General features: G+C 45.7%; 1 protein-coding gene across 1 annotated transcript in view; it reads left to right on the forward strand.

The window, feature by feature from the left end:
• Positions 1 to 857: 857 nt before the first annotated feature.
• The window catches only part of NEDD4 (NEDD4 E3 ubiquitin protein ligase), a 126,342-nt gene continuing 112,361 nt past the window's right edge, over positions 858 to 14,838 (forward strand). Inside the window, exon 1 of the mRNA XM_084875475.1 lies at positions 858 to 974. Coding sequence (XP_084731601.1) covers positions 930 to 974 — 45 coding nt within the window. The 5' untranslated portion in view covers positions 858 to 929. The remainder of the gene's footprint in view (positions 975 to 14,838) is intronic.

Raw genomic sequence — 14,838 nt, forward strand, 5'->3', positions numbered from 1 at the left:
TTTTTTGGGATTGGCAACGATGAAAACATTTTGTAACCTTCTCTCAGACGATACACATCGTACGTGCTAGTAAACTAAACAAGTGATGTCATTACAAATCAGCTATTCAGATAATTCAGGTAAGTAATTTATTTATTTATTTCATAAATACATAAATATTCTTGAATTTAGCATACGGTACTCGTATTATTTATATTTTATAGTGGCCGCAAAAAGTTTAGCGCCGGCCTTGAAAGTGACACAACTATACATAATTTTTTTATTATATTTGTAAATTGTACTTATGTTGAAATTTTAAAAAATATATTATAATACTATTTTTGCGTTCTATGACAATTTTTGTTGCTCCATACAGACCAAATTTTTAATCAGCAATCCCCCGCCCCCCAATAGTGTCCCGCTTTACCAATATTAACATCTGGCCACCTTAACGTAGGGACCAGGACGCCCTGACAAACGGAGCTCCCGGCCAGGGCGGGGGGCCTCTGGCTTCCAGCTCGCGGGGAGGCTGAGCGGCTCTCCGACCCCCGGGCCTCGGGAGGCCGAGGACGGGAGCGGATCTCGGACTTGTTGCAGAGGAAAGCCCAGCTGTTTCCAGCGGAGCGCACGGCCTCCAGGCCTCCGACGCCGGCCGGGCGCAAAGCCCCGGGGCTCCCGGCGCCTCCGGGCGGGGACCACCCCCTCCGGCCGGGACGGAAAGGTGCCCCCGCAGCGCGCGCCCCCCGCCCGGGCCCGCCACGCGCGCCGCCGGCAGAGGCGCAGGGCCGTCCCCGCGCTTCCCGCCGCCGGCGCGCACCGGCCAGGGGGGGGCGCTGCGGGCGCCGTGGGAGCGCCGCCTCCTCTTCCTCCGCCCCCGCCCTCCCTCTCCCCTCGCCAGTCCCGCTCCCGGGGCGGGGAGAGCGCGTCCGGTCTGCCGCAACCGCTCCGAAATGGCAACTTGCGCGGTGGAGGTGTTCGGGCTCCAGGAGGACGAGGTGCGGGGCCGCGGGGTTGCGGGGCGGCTTCCCATCAGCCGGACCCCGGGAGGAGGCGGGCGGGGGCGGCTGTCAGCCCCTCCTGCCCTGCGCCAGCCCGGGGGCGCGCGAGGCGCGGGGGGTCCGCGGGAGGGGGGGGGACCCGCGCGCGGGCCGGGGCGGGGGCCGGGGCGTGCCGCGGGAGCCCGTTTCCTCCGGGAACCTGTGGACTCACACGCCGCTCCGCCCCTCGCGGCCCCGCGGCCGCCGTCCTCGTCAGTTTCCTGCGGGAAGGGAGCGGAGGGGGCTCGGCGGCGGCGGCGGGAGTGCGCGCGGGGCGCGGGGGCGCGGGGGGCGGGGGGGGGCGCGGGGGCGCGCCTCGCCCGCCCGCCGCTTCCTGCGCCCCCTTCCCGCGGCCGGGGCGGGAGCGCCGGGAGGGAGGCGGCCACATCCCGGAGCCCAGCATCCCGGCGGAGGGCGAGCGAGCCTGTTCTGGCTGCGGCCGCTGGCCGCTGGACGCCGCTTGATGCCCTTTGACCTGAAGACTTCCACGGGACTGGGACTCGCTGTTTTGTTTTTTTCTTTTTTTATCTGCAATCCTTAACCCTTCCTGGAGCCGAGGGTGGGAAAGTAGGCAAAGAGATGGGTCTTCCTCCTGTTTAGTAACAAGTGTCACGTGTGGCCAGTTCATGCCGTGTTTCACCGGCCTGGATGGCTAACTTAGAAAGTCGAGCTGGAAAAGTATCAATACGTGCAAGAACTTCCTAAAGTTGTTCCCTTTGGAGATTAAATTCTGCTCCTTGGAAAGGCTAAGCTGCCCCTGCCCCGTGGTGCCTCTCGCTTGTATTAAACATAGGCCATTTGGACAGGGTGGCTCTGTTTTAGAGGAGGTCGGTGGGAGGTGACACACTATCTGGTCTACAGTCTCCAGGGGGAAAACATCAAATGTAAGCGTTCTTGTCGGCTACACCCTCCCAAGAATCTGTCTTCAAGATCGGACCCGTTTAGCTGTAAATCCTTCAGCCTCATTGCTTAGACATCTCCGAACGGTGTTGTCCTAGTGCCTCTTCTTAGCAAGGCGGTCTCTTCAGACATCTTTTAGGAAATGTCGTTTACATTTCTCTTGCAAGTTCTTTTGTTTATAAACCATGGGCAGGTTGTTGATGCAGGCGCTGTTATCTCAGAGTGTTTTGAGGATGATTCTGGCCGAGCGATTAGACTTTAATTTATTCTTAGTGACTGTGGCCGGAAGAGTCGCAAAGGGTGGGTGGACCAATAGTGGCAGCTTGGTCGTCCCTTGGAAACAGTGGTCAATACGTTTAGCTAAAAATAATACCCAGCTAATGATCTATAGAAGAGATCAGAAAAAAACAACAACAATGCAGTGTTGACTCCGTCGTGGCCGTCAGGGTTCCTTGCTTGCTACAATCAACTGTCCAGTGCAGATAACGTCAGGCTGGCAACCAGCGCAATCTGGCTGGCCTTGGACTTTCTCTTTCCCCGTTATTGTTGCTGTGTGTGTGGTTCCCTGAAGGGTGTGGGCCCTGCAATTCCGGATTTCTCATCTCTCTCCCCGCAGAGCCCATTGATCCTAGACAGAACATTGCCAAAGGGATCCTTCCCTGTTCTCTCCCCCTTTGAGACAGGGTCTGTGTTTATAGTTATTTGCTTCTCGCACCACCCCTCCGCTGAGATGAAACTGTGTGTGGCTGTTCGTGGGTGGTCCCTAAGCAACTCTGTGTGAAGGCCAGAAGCTCCACCCTTGGAAATGAGGTTTTCCTGAACTCCCCGAAGGATTTGTACCTCCTGGGGCCCCCCCTGACTCTCAGGATGGGGGTCTGGTTGTCCGTCCCATGACTCAGGAGTTTCTTACAGCTCCTTCTGTGAACTGTGTCCACGTTGAGAAAGAGGGAAGAGGATGGGACAGGGAGATAAAAGACATGATGGTGGTGTTGCCTTCCACTTCTTCCATTGTCATTTAGGTTATTCATTCAACATTTATGAACTGTCTGTGCTGCTTCGCACAGTGTGTCAGGCACCGAGGAGGCAGAGAGAAACAGCAGTCCCCGCCCGCTCTCCGAGGAGCTCCCAGTCTGGTGGGAAAGAGACAGACATGGCTTGTGTTCTGGCAGAGGCTGCCGTCCCGTCGCTGTTATTTGCCGTTTATGTTCTGCTCCGTCACAGGCATAAAAGAGGGCGCAGAACAGCCTCCCCCTCCTTATCCTTGAAGAAGAAAAGCATGGCAGCTCTGTCCCTTTGTAAAACTCAGACTCCTCTGGGAATGAACAGCCCTCTGCTGTTTATGAAAAGGTACTTTTTTTTTTTTCCCTCTTAATAATAAAAGATGGTTCTTATTTTAAATTTGAAACTGAAACAGGGAGAAAGATGAATAGGCATGGGGTAGAAGATAGTGAGACATCTGTAATTTAGCCAGGAGACACTGCATAGCCACTTTGTCACTCTGGATGAGTGTATTAGGGTTGAAGTGAGCTTCAGCTCTCCTTCCACTTGTGTCTCTCAGGAGGAGATTGGTCCTGGCTCCACGTGCAGAATTTTGCCATTAAAGCATAACATACGAAGGAAGTAGTGTGATATAATTTCCACCAAATTTGCTCTGACAAGAAGTTAATTCCCACAAATCTTTGGTGAGAAGGAGTGTGGTTGATATGGGGACTGGACATCAGCATCCCTTCCTACCTCCGGCCAGCGGACGTCCCTGTTATGTTAAGCCAGCGGTCGGCAAACCGCGGCTCTCGAGCCACAGGCGGCTCTTTGGCCCCTTGAGTGTGGCTCTTCCACAAAATACCACGTGCGGACGCGCACGTACAAGTGCGATTGAAACTTCGAGGCCCATGCGCAGAAGTCGGTTTTCGGCTCTCAAAAGAAATTTCAATCGTTGTTCTGTTGATATTGGACTCTGTTGACTAATGAGTTTGCCGACCACTGTGTTAAGCTAAACACCCTGCATCCCAGACCTTCTTGCACTTAGCATTCTGGAGAGGGGTTGTGAAACAGGTCTCCTAGTTAGGTGCCCTTACGATTTGGAAGGGGGAAATGAAGTGCAGCATAACTTACTGTTGGTTTGGGTGTTATTTTGCTTTTTCTGCTGATGAGCATGGCCAGGGAGTCTTTTGGTAGCAGTGTTCTTGTACCTGGTGACGCTGGCATGTGGGTATTGATAGGACATGGCCAGCAGAGATTGGTGGTGGTCGGCTTCCTGATGTCTTGATTGGGTCCATTCTTTAAAGTCAGCAGGTCTTGCCAAAACCGGTTTGGCTCAGTGGTAGAGCGTCAGTCTGCGGACTGAAAGGTCCCAGGTTCGATTCCGGTCAAGGGCATGTACATTGGTTCTGGGCACATCCCTGGTAGGGGGTGTGCAAGAGGCAGCTGGTCAATGTTTCTCTCTCATCGACGTTTCTAGCTCTCTATCTCTCTCCCTTCCTCCCTGTAAAAATCAATAAAATATATATATTAAAGTCAGCAGGTCTGTGATGGCTCCTGATTGCCTCCTTCTCTGGCTGGGGCAGGAGTGGCAGCTTCCTGTGTGGGTCCAGCCTGTAGCCTGGGCTAGCACTTCCAATGATTTTTGTAAGCACCTAATTCCCTGTATTAACTATTTTTGTAAGCATCTAATCCCCTGTCTTCCTAAAATGTTGAGTGACTTATATTTTCTGTAACTGAAATCTGATTGAAACAAAGGAAGAGAAGGGGAAAAAATAAAGAGGAAAGAGCTGAGAGTCTTCACTCCCCAATTTTCACATATAGAAGAACAGTGGGTGCCTTGGATGGTGAAGTGACCACAATGTGTAAGCAACAGGATAACGAGGAAGGGTATGTTCTGACTGCTCTAGACCCGCTATTGCCCACACTGGCATTACACTGAGCCCAACCTCTGCTCACAGAAAGGAAAAGCACATTTGAGGCAGCAGCTGTGTGAGTAGTTAGCCCAATCATTCACATATTGTTCATACCATGACTGCTTCTTTGCAACTCTGTAATGCCAGCATCATCCTAAAATATTTCTCATGGGTTTCCATGGGACCAAAGAAGTGCAGAATATAGCTTAGTTGTGGTAATTCGCTCTTTATTTTAAAACAGAAAGTTTGGAGGTACAGTGTGAAGAACTCTTAAGTTTTCCTCATTCAGATTCTCCAACTACTGACATTTCACCACAATTGTTCCATAACCATTTTTGCCATTTTCATTGGGCTTTTTCTGAACCCTTTGAGGACAAGCTGCAAATACAATGCCCCATCACCTCTAAGTACTTTAGGATGTCTTTTCCTGAAAAAAGAATACTTCCCTACATAATAGCCATCCAACCCTCTAAAACTAAGAAATCAACCTTGATACACTACCATCCAATCCACAGATCCTATTCGATCTTTGGCAAGTGTTCTAATCATTTTCTTTTTCCTTTCAAGGTCCCACTTAGGGGCATATGGTGCCTGTACCTGTCATGCACTTGCAGACTCTTATCTGTGTGAGTTCCTTAGTCTTTCTTATCCTTAATAGTTTTAAGGAGTACAGACTGTACAGCCTGTAGGATGTTCCTCAACCTGACCATGTGAAGGTCATGCTTTCTTGGCAGGCATCACAGAAATGATACTGTGTTCTTTCTCAGTGCATCTATCAAGGGGTACGTGATGTTGACGCGTCCCATCACTGTCGATGATAACCTTGATCACTTGGTCATTTTGGTGTCTGCAAGGTTTCTTGTTCATAAAATGCCACCATTTCCCCCTTTATAATCGGTTAGTATTTTGTGGGGACATATTCAGAGATTATGCCAGTACCCTGCCCTTCATTCACCAGATCTCCATCCACCCGTTTTAGCATCCATTGATGACTTCCACCACTGTGTCTTTATTTCCAGTTTTATTAATTGGCATTCTATGTAAGAAGAGCTTTCCTGTCTTCTTACTTATTCATTTGTTTGTTTATATCAGCAGGGACTTGTAGAATCCCAGCTTATTCACTGGGTTGTAATTAATTGCTGTCATTAAACATTTTGTTGCTTAAACTATTCAATGGAAGTCCTGTCAGGAAGGTTTTTAGGGCAACGTGGCACGTCTCCATCTTCCTCTGAGCACTTCTCTTCTTTCCAGCAGAAGATGTCCTAGGTTCCTCTTACATTCTGCCTCGCCCATTCAGTAGAAAATGTTCTTTTTTAAAAAATATATTTTTATTGATTTTTTACAGAGAAGAAGGGAGAGAGTTAGAGAGTTAGAAACATCGATGAGAGTCATCAATCAGCTGCCTCTTGCACACCCCCTACTGGGGATGTGCCCGCAACCGAGGTACATGCCCTTGACTGGAATCGAACCCGGGACCTTTCAGTCCACAGGCCGATGCTCTATCCACTGAGCCAAACCAGTTTTGGCAGAAAATGTTTTTTAGGAGCCAAGATCTGGTGCTCTCAATGTGCTCATTGCTACTGCATGTCATTGCTCTTCAGCCACCTCAGGAAACGGAATTAAAAAGTGTGTGTGTGTGTGTGTGTGTGTGTGTGTGTGTGTGTGGCACGCGTATGTATACATAAATACACACATAAATCTATAGTTATTTCTACATCAGTCTGCATATAGATATTTAAACATCATTAATTCATACCAACTTCTATAATCCAAATATAATATCTCAGGGTTCTTTGTAGCCATAAGCGCCTTCCCTAACAGTAAACATTCTGCCTTTCATTATCTTCATTATATTTACTTATGTGCTCAACCCATTTATTTATGTTTCTGGTGTAACTAACTTTCTAACCATGCTGGCCTCTCCTCTGCCACTTGTGCACCCCACTTTCCCCTCCAGGGGGAGCACTGCTGTTACGGCTCTGTGCAACACCCTCCTCCTCTGTGCCCCATGCCAGTGGGCACCCTACTGAGCATCTCTGTATGGCTCCTTCCTCGTCCCCTCTGTGCCCCATGCTGGCAAGCATGCTGGCCATACACATCCATGAAACCACTCCCTGGCCCCCAAACTCTGCCTGAGGTAGGCCTCCTGACTCCCCTGCAGAAGGAAGAAAAGATGAGGAAAGTTCACACACACACACACACACACACACACACACAGTTAGCTATTAGCAGTTCATAGATTGCATAGGGATATAGTCTTGAAGGCTCCTTACAAATAAATTATTTAGGATAAGCAGAGGTACAGAACATGGAATTTGGCTAGGTTAGAATTCTGGCCTTATCATTTAATGAGCCATTGGCTTAGGTGTTTGACATCCTTCAGAGAAGAATGTTTAAATCAGTCGATTGTACCCATCCGCTAGCTGTATCTGGTATTAGGAATATTCTGCAATGCCTGAAGATGAGTGAGATTGCTGATTTGAACTGCAAACCCCACTGTTTTACTGAATTCTATGGCTTCTCTCTCCTTGAAGCTCTATTTAGTCCAGCTCCCTTGCCAATTCTATCTCAGTTTTAAGAGGATAAAGGAATGGAGAAGGTTGGAGAAATGCAGGGAGGAAGACTGCATAAACGAATGGAAAAAAAGTTCTGATAATTTTCTGAAAGTCTTGAGGAGTATGTATGTCTGTAGTCAGTGTTATAACTTCATGGCCTGACCAAATGTCTGGTTTCCACTGATGTGAGACATGTTAGGGCAATAAAGAAAGTAATGTGAACAAACATTATATCAGTGCATAAAGATGCTTTTAGAAAAAGTGGTTTTTATTGGAGAGAGAGAGACAGAGAGAGAGAGAGAGAGAATATGATCTGTTCCCTGCCTCCTGTAAGCACCCTGGCCCACAACCTGGGCAAGTACTATGACCAGGAATAGAACCGGCAACCTCTTGGAGCATGGGACAAAGCCCAACCAATTGTGCCACACCAGCCAGAGCTAAAGATGCTTTAATGTAAATATTCTTCAGGGTAGAACACAGCCTAAATATAATCTTAGCTGCCTTTAATTTAACACCTGCTACGTGGCTGGTACCAGATTATGTATTCTTATACTTCCAGCTGTAAGTCTTACAAAGATCAATATTGTTACCCCCACCTTACTGACAGGGAATCGGAGATTGTGATTTGCTCAGGGACTCACTTGTGGGAGGGAGCAGATCTGGGATGAAACCTGGTCTCTTTAGTGCCAAAGACCTGGTCTTCCCACTCTGCTGCTTAAATAGTTGCCCAAATAAAAGAATTTAACAGAAGAGACTCTTTCTCAGGAAGATGATGAATGGAACAGGAGCAAAATCAACTTGTGATTGATTTTATGTCTTTACTCCCATATTTTCTGTCTTTTTTTTTTTGGTCATTATAGCTTTTAGATAGACCTCTGAAATAATTGAATTTTGTATTTGCTTAAATATTTGTTGAGCATTTATTATGTACTAGAGGCCCGGTGCATGAAAATTCATGCACAGGAGGGGGAGGTCCCTTAGCCCAGCCTGCCCCCTCTCACAGTCCGGGAGCCCGCAGGGGCAGGAGGTGACCTGGCGATCAGGGGAAAGTGACGCCCCATCACACCTCTGCTGCTGCCACTGCCGGCAGCACAAGCCTCGGCCGGCCCTGGTTACCTGAGCCTCAGATGACCCTGGGCAGCTGCCATCAGAGGCTTGCCTGCACCTCAGGCCTGCCTTGGGCGGCTGGGGGGCTGAGGCAGGGTCTGGTCACACTGTGCACCTGCTGAGCCCACTCCCCCCATGAATAGATTGTGGGACTCTGGCAGGGCTGAGGGGACTGGGCGCTGCCATCTTGTGGCTATGGGCACCTCCAGTTTTGTGATGGTGTGACAATCAATTTCCATATGCCATCTTTATTAGGATAAGGCATTTGGGTTGAGTCATAAGATTATAATGATGAAAGACAGGATTTGCTAAATGTATAACTTAGAAGGAAAGAGAGACATTAAATATCATATATATATATATATATATATATATATATATATATATATATATGGCTAAGCGACCATTGTATCTGAAACAACTGAACAGTGACTGAACAGGCTGTGTGGGGCAACCAGGCCAGCAGGGGGGGGGGGCAGTTGAGGGCAACCAGACTGGCAGGGGGTACAGTAAGGGGTGACCAGGCTGGTGGGGGAGAGGGCAGTTGGGGGTGACTTTGCCTCAGGGGGGGGGGGGCAGTTTGGTGCAATCAGGCAGGCATGTGAGTAGTTAGAAGCCAGTCGTCCTGGATTGTGAGAGGGATGTCTGACTGCTGGTGTAGGCCTGATCTGAAGGACATCTCCCAAGGGGTCCTAGATTGGAGAGGTTGCAGGCTGGGCTGAGGGGACACCCCTCGCCCCCTCCCCCCATGCACAAATTTCATGCACCAGGCCTCTAGTATTAATATAATCAGACATACACGTTTTATAAATATTATGAAGGAAAGGAGAGGGAGATGTAATATGAAAGTATATACCAGAAAAGATGAACTAATCTTGTATGATATAGAATGGAGAATGTAAAAAATGTGATGAATAGGAGCATATAGGAGACTAGAGTGGTAGAGCAAGAGGGACGGTGGTAGATGATTCTGGAGAGGCGAGGAGAGCAGGGTGTAAAGGCCATTTATCAAGGATTTTAAATTGGATCTCAAGTGGAATGGAAACTCACTGGATGTTTCTGTGCTTGTCATCATACGTGCATGACATCATCATCATCAACGTTGTTTTTTAAAATACTGTTTGTATTTAACATTGTCTTTGCTTCTTCATTTCTTCTTGCATCTCTAGCATTCCTTTTCTCTGCCTGAAGTATGTCCTCTAGAATTTTTTTCAGTTGAGTGTTGCTGGTAATGGACTTCCTTAGTTTTGTTTTTGTCTGTTCGAAATGCTTTGCTTCTTTTTTCAGGGAGAGGTGGGGAAAGGAGTAAAATTTACAAACAGATCTTTAATGAACAATAATTTTCAACTAACAACCCAGTTAATACACAGAGTATTGACATCACTGCAAAATACTTCCTTGAGCTCTTCTCGTCAACTCCCTCTTTACTTTTCCTGGGAGCTTTTTAATCACCATGGATTAATTTTGCCTGTTCTGGAACTCACATAAATGGAATCATACAGTGTGTACTCTTTGCATCTAACTTATTTTTTTTTTAAAAATTAATAAATCTTTATTGCTCAGATTATTACAATTGTTTCTCTTTTTCCCCCCCATTGCTCCCTTCCACCCGGTTCCAATCCCACCCTCTGCTCTTACCTCCCTGCCCATTGTCCTCATCCATAGGTGTACGATTTTGATCTAGTCTCTTCCTGCACCCCCCAAATCCTTTTCTCCCTGATAATTATCAATACAGTCCTTTTCTTTGCCCCTGATTCTATTATATTCACCAGTTTATTCTGTTCCTCAGGTTTTTAATTCACTTGACTTTTAGATTCACTTGTTGATAGATATGTATTTGTTGATCATAATTTTTATCTTTTTTTTCTTTTTCCTCTACTTAAAGAATACCTTTCAGCATTTCATATAATACTGGTTTGGTGGTGATGAACTCCTTTAGCTTTTTCTTATCTGTGAAGCTCTTTATCTGCCCTTCAATTCTGAATGATAGCTTTGCTGGGTAGAGTAATCTTGGTTGTAGGTTCTCGCTATTCATCACTTTGAATATTTCTTGCCACTCCAGTCTGGCCTGCATAGTTTCTGTTGAGAAATCAGCTGATAATCGTATGGGTGCTTCCTTATAGGTAACTAACTGTTTTCTCTTGCTGCTTGTATGATTCTCTCTTTGTCTTTTGCTCTTGGCATTTTAATTATGATGTGTCTTGGTGTGTTCCTCTTTGGATTCCTTTTGTTTGGGGTTCTGTGTGCTTCCTGTACTTGTAAGTCTACTTCTTTCACCTGGTTGGGGAAGTTTTTTGACATTATTTCTTCAAATAGGTTTTCAGTATCTTGTACTCTCTCTTCTTCTGGCACCCCCGTAATTCTGATGTTGGTATGCTTGAAGTTGTCCCAGAGGCTCCTTACACTATCATCAACTTTCTGGATTCTCTTCTCTTCTTGCTTCTCCAGAGGCATGTCCTTTGCCTCTTTGTATTACAAATCTTTGACTTGATTCTTTCATTCCTCTAGTCTGCTGTTTGGTCTCTGTATAATATTTTTTTTTATTTTAGTCAGTGTATGCTTAATTTCTAGTTGGTTCTTTTTCATATCCTCAAGGGTCTCATTAAATTTATCGGCCTTTTCTAGGAAATTTTTGAAAAACCTTATAATTGTGGTTTTGAACTCTATATCCAGTCTTTTGTCCTCCATTTCTTTCGTTTGAGATCTATTTCCTTGTCTCCTCATTTTAGCTATTTCCCTGAGTTGGTAGGGTGGCTTTGTGTGTTTGGTGTCCTATATGGCCTGGTGGGTCAGCCTCCCCAGTTACCTGAAGTAGACACTCTTGGTGCTCCCCTTTGTGGACTGCGTGTACAGCCTTGTTGTAGTTAAGTCTTGATTGTTGTTGGTATCACTGGGAGGAATTGACCTCCAGGCCAATTGGATGTGAGTATCAGCTGTATCTACACTGGGATACCTCTGTATTGGAGACAGTCTTATAGGATCAGACTTGCAAAATTGCAAAAGCCTCTGCTCAGCTTGGATGGGGGGAGTCTCAGGGCTGAGCCGACAGTCTTGGCTTCCCGTCAGCCCTGCTCTTGTGCACTCTCCTGAGTTTCTGCCTGACCTCTGCCTTCCGTGGCTCCTAAGTTTCCGCCTGGCAGTCCAGATTCCCCCTGCAAGAGCGTGGATGCCCCAGGGGCTCGTCTGGAATTGGGTTGGGTCTCTGTATAATATTTTTAATCCCAGTGCAGTCAGGAGCTTTCGACTCCTTTCGCTATGGAGAGGCCGCGGCATCCTCCATGGTCAGACCTCTCTGCGCACACTCACTGGCGCGCGACTGTAGCCCCTCCCGCGACTGTGGCTCCCAGCTCCCTCCAGTCTCCCCGTCTCCAATTTCCTTTGTCTACAGTCCACACTCCATCCGCATGAGCCTGGGTGCATGGGGTTTTGGCTGGGGTTGGGGTTCAGTACAGTTAGAAAGGGTTCAGTGCAATCGGGACTTCCTTTCCCCTCCCACCAGCCAGGCATTCAGCTGCCCTTCCTCTCTTTATTGTACTTTGTTGTTGTTGTTAATCCTTATCCAAGGATATTTTTTTTTTCCATTGATTTTTAAAGATAGTGGAAGGGAGGGACAGAGACACACAGAGAGAAACATCAGTGTGAGAGAGACACATCTATTGGTTGCCTCCTGCATGTGCCCTGATCAGGGCAGGGGATCGAGCCTGCAACCAAGGTAGGTGCCCTTTACCAGAATCAAACCTGCGATCCTTCAGTACTTGGGCCAACGCTCTATCCACTGAGCCACAACAGCTAGGGCTATTGTATACCTTTTGCTTTAATTTTTTGTACAACTATCACAAATAAAATTGCAAAGTGATAGGATTTTAAAACCATGAAATGTCAAAAAGTATATATGCATGGATACATTCCTCATGAATGGCATTGATTCCTTTTCCTCATTCTTTCTTTAATATATATATATATATATTTTATTGATTTTTCACAGAGAGGAAGAGAGAGAGCTAGAAACATCGATGAGAGAGAAACGTCGATCAGCTGCCTCCTGCACACCCCCCACTGGGGATGTGCCTGCAATGGATGTACATGCCCTTGACCGGAAATGAACCTGGGACCTTTCAGTCCTTAGGCTGACACTCTACCCACTGAGCAAAACCGGTTTCAGCTTTTCCCTCATTCTTATTGGAAACTTCCTCTTGCTATGTGCCCTCTACCCAAACAGCTCGCACTCTACCCCTATTGTATAGCATCATCTGTGGGTGCCATTTCAGAAACATCGATGAGAGAGAAACATCAATTAGCTGCCTTCTGCATACCCCCACTGGGGATGTGCCTGCAATCATTGTCAGAATTCTCTGGATCTCTTTTCTCTGTTGGATCCACTGTTTCCTTGATCTCTTGTCTTCATCTTTCCTAACCGATTCTCTCAGGTGCTGGCACAGATACTCTATAAAAGTGGGCAGGTTCTATTGACAGGAGTATTTCAGAGTAGGTTTTTCTGACCTAACATTTCATTGTGGGACTCTCACAAATAAGTATTTCTAGTGTCTGTTTTCTTTTCCCCTACCTTGAACCACTCAGCTTGCTCAGAGAGAAGTCTTCCAGTTCTCTGTTCGATGGGTGTAGGTCTGGCAGCCACTGTTCTTGTGCAAACCTGTCCATGTTTTTGATAAGATGCCTTATTCCTACTTCTCGCAACTTCAGAAGTATTTGTGGTTAATCAAGATTTTGTCAGCCTCCACTATGTGCTACAGAACCCAGAAGTATTCTTCTGGGTTCTGTAGAGAAAACAAATTCTTAATCTTCAAAATCTCACGATTTTAAGAAAACACACAGTTAATTGCTTCAGATACAAGACAGTGTGTGATAGATGCTGTATAAATGAGCCTCTAACAAGAAGGGAAGATTCATGTCAAGGCTTTTAGGAAAAGTGGCATTTGGACTTTAAAGAAAGGACAGAACTTTTAAAATAAAAAATAAACGTTACAAAAAGTTTAAGAAGTAAAACAAAACCCTTCATCATCTCAATTTTAATAGCTATTTTCATCGTTGCATATTTCCTTCTGATTTTTATCCATCTGCATTCATGTTTTTACAGAGTTATCACAGAATAGGTAACACTCTGCATCCTGATTTTTCCAATTAACATTATCATTTTCTGTCATTAAATAACATTAATCATTGTATGTTAATGGTTTCAAAGGGATCTGCTCAGGTGATACAGGACTTCAACAATGAAGGGGTAGGAGATAGGGAAGAATATCTCAGGCAGAGGGAACCCAAAGGTAAATCAGCACAAGATACGTGTTTTTTTTAAAGACTAGAGAGAAGGATGGGAGAAGGATGAAAAGAGTAGCACCAAGTCTCCCAAGCCCCATGAGAGATGGGAAGACCTAAGCTCTGCCTTTCCTATTCCTGATTTTACTTTTTGGAGGGGGTTATGGACAGAAGATTAAGGAGCAGGGAGTCGCTGTTTTTATGAATAGTGGAGAAAATCTCAGCCTGGAAAGCTGCTTTTAATCACTGAGTCTGTCTGTACAGATAACACATTGACATTTTATTTCACCACGTCCTTGAGAAAAGCCGCATACATATGTTTGCAAAGTTGTAACTTTTCTCACTTTCATACATCAGTAAAGCTCTCTCATGAGTGGAAGGAGGATTCCAGCTTTCGTGAAGAACAGTGATGGCGATCTGTTTAAAGATAATGTCTCCATATTGATTAAGGAAACGCTGCTTTATTTTCGTTTCTCTTTTGCTCATTTGAGCACTATCCAGATTTCTGTTAATAGTACTTTTAGTATCATGATTCTAACGTTGCAGCCTTTATGCTCCTTTTCTTCATTTTAAAAAATGATGGGAAATGTGATCTCTGTTGGTGGGTGTGCTAGAAGAGATCAGTTTGAACACTTTTCTAGCTAAACTTACAAAATGAAGTTAAATGAATACAAATATAAAAATAAATAGCATTTCTTATTTAACTTTTATGAAAGAATCTTAAAACAGCATAGTTTCACATCAGTTAACCATAGCATCTAATATAATTCGTTCTGATTTTTGCGGTGGGAAATGCAAGCAGAAAGTTGAAAAGTTAAACTGTCTGTTACTGCGAGTAATTTATCATTTCCTGGAGTTGTTTTTAATGAATGCTTGTTATGTTTTTCCTCCGGAGACTTCTGGGAGACAGTTCCAGTAGAGGCTCCACAAATATGGATTCATTTTCAGGTTCATATACAAATTATAAATACTTGTCTACACTTAGAAAAGCTAAGATGATCAAATAGCATGTATTATTTGCTGATTGCACTTTTTGTTGCATTCAACATTATTTTGTATTAGTTTCAGGTGTACAACATGGTGGTGAGACAA

Source organism: Pipistrellus hanaki, assembly GCF_964339955.1.
Source record: "Pipistrellus hanaki genome assembly, chromosome: 1".
In the NCBI taxonomy this organism is placed as follows: Eukaryota; Metazoa; Chordata; class Mammalia; order Chiroptera; family Vespertilionidae; genus Pipistrellus; species Pipistrellus hanaki.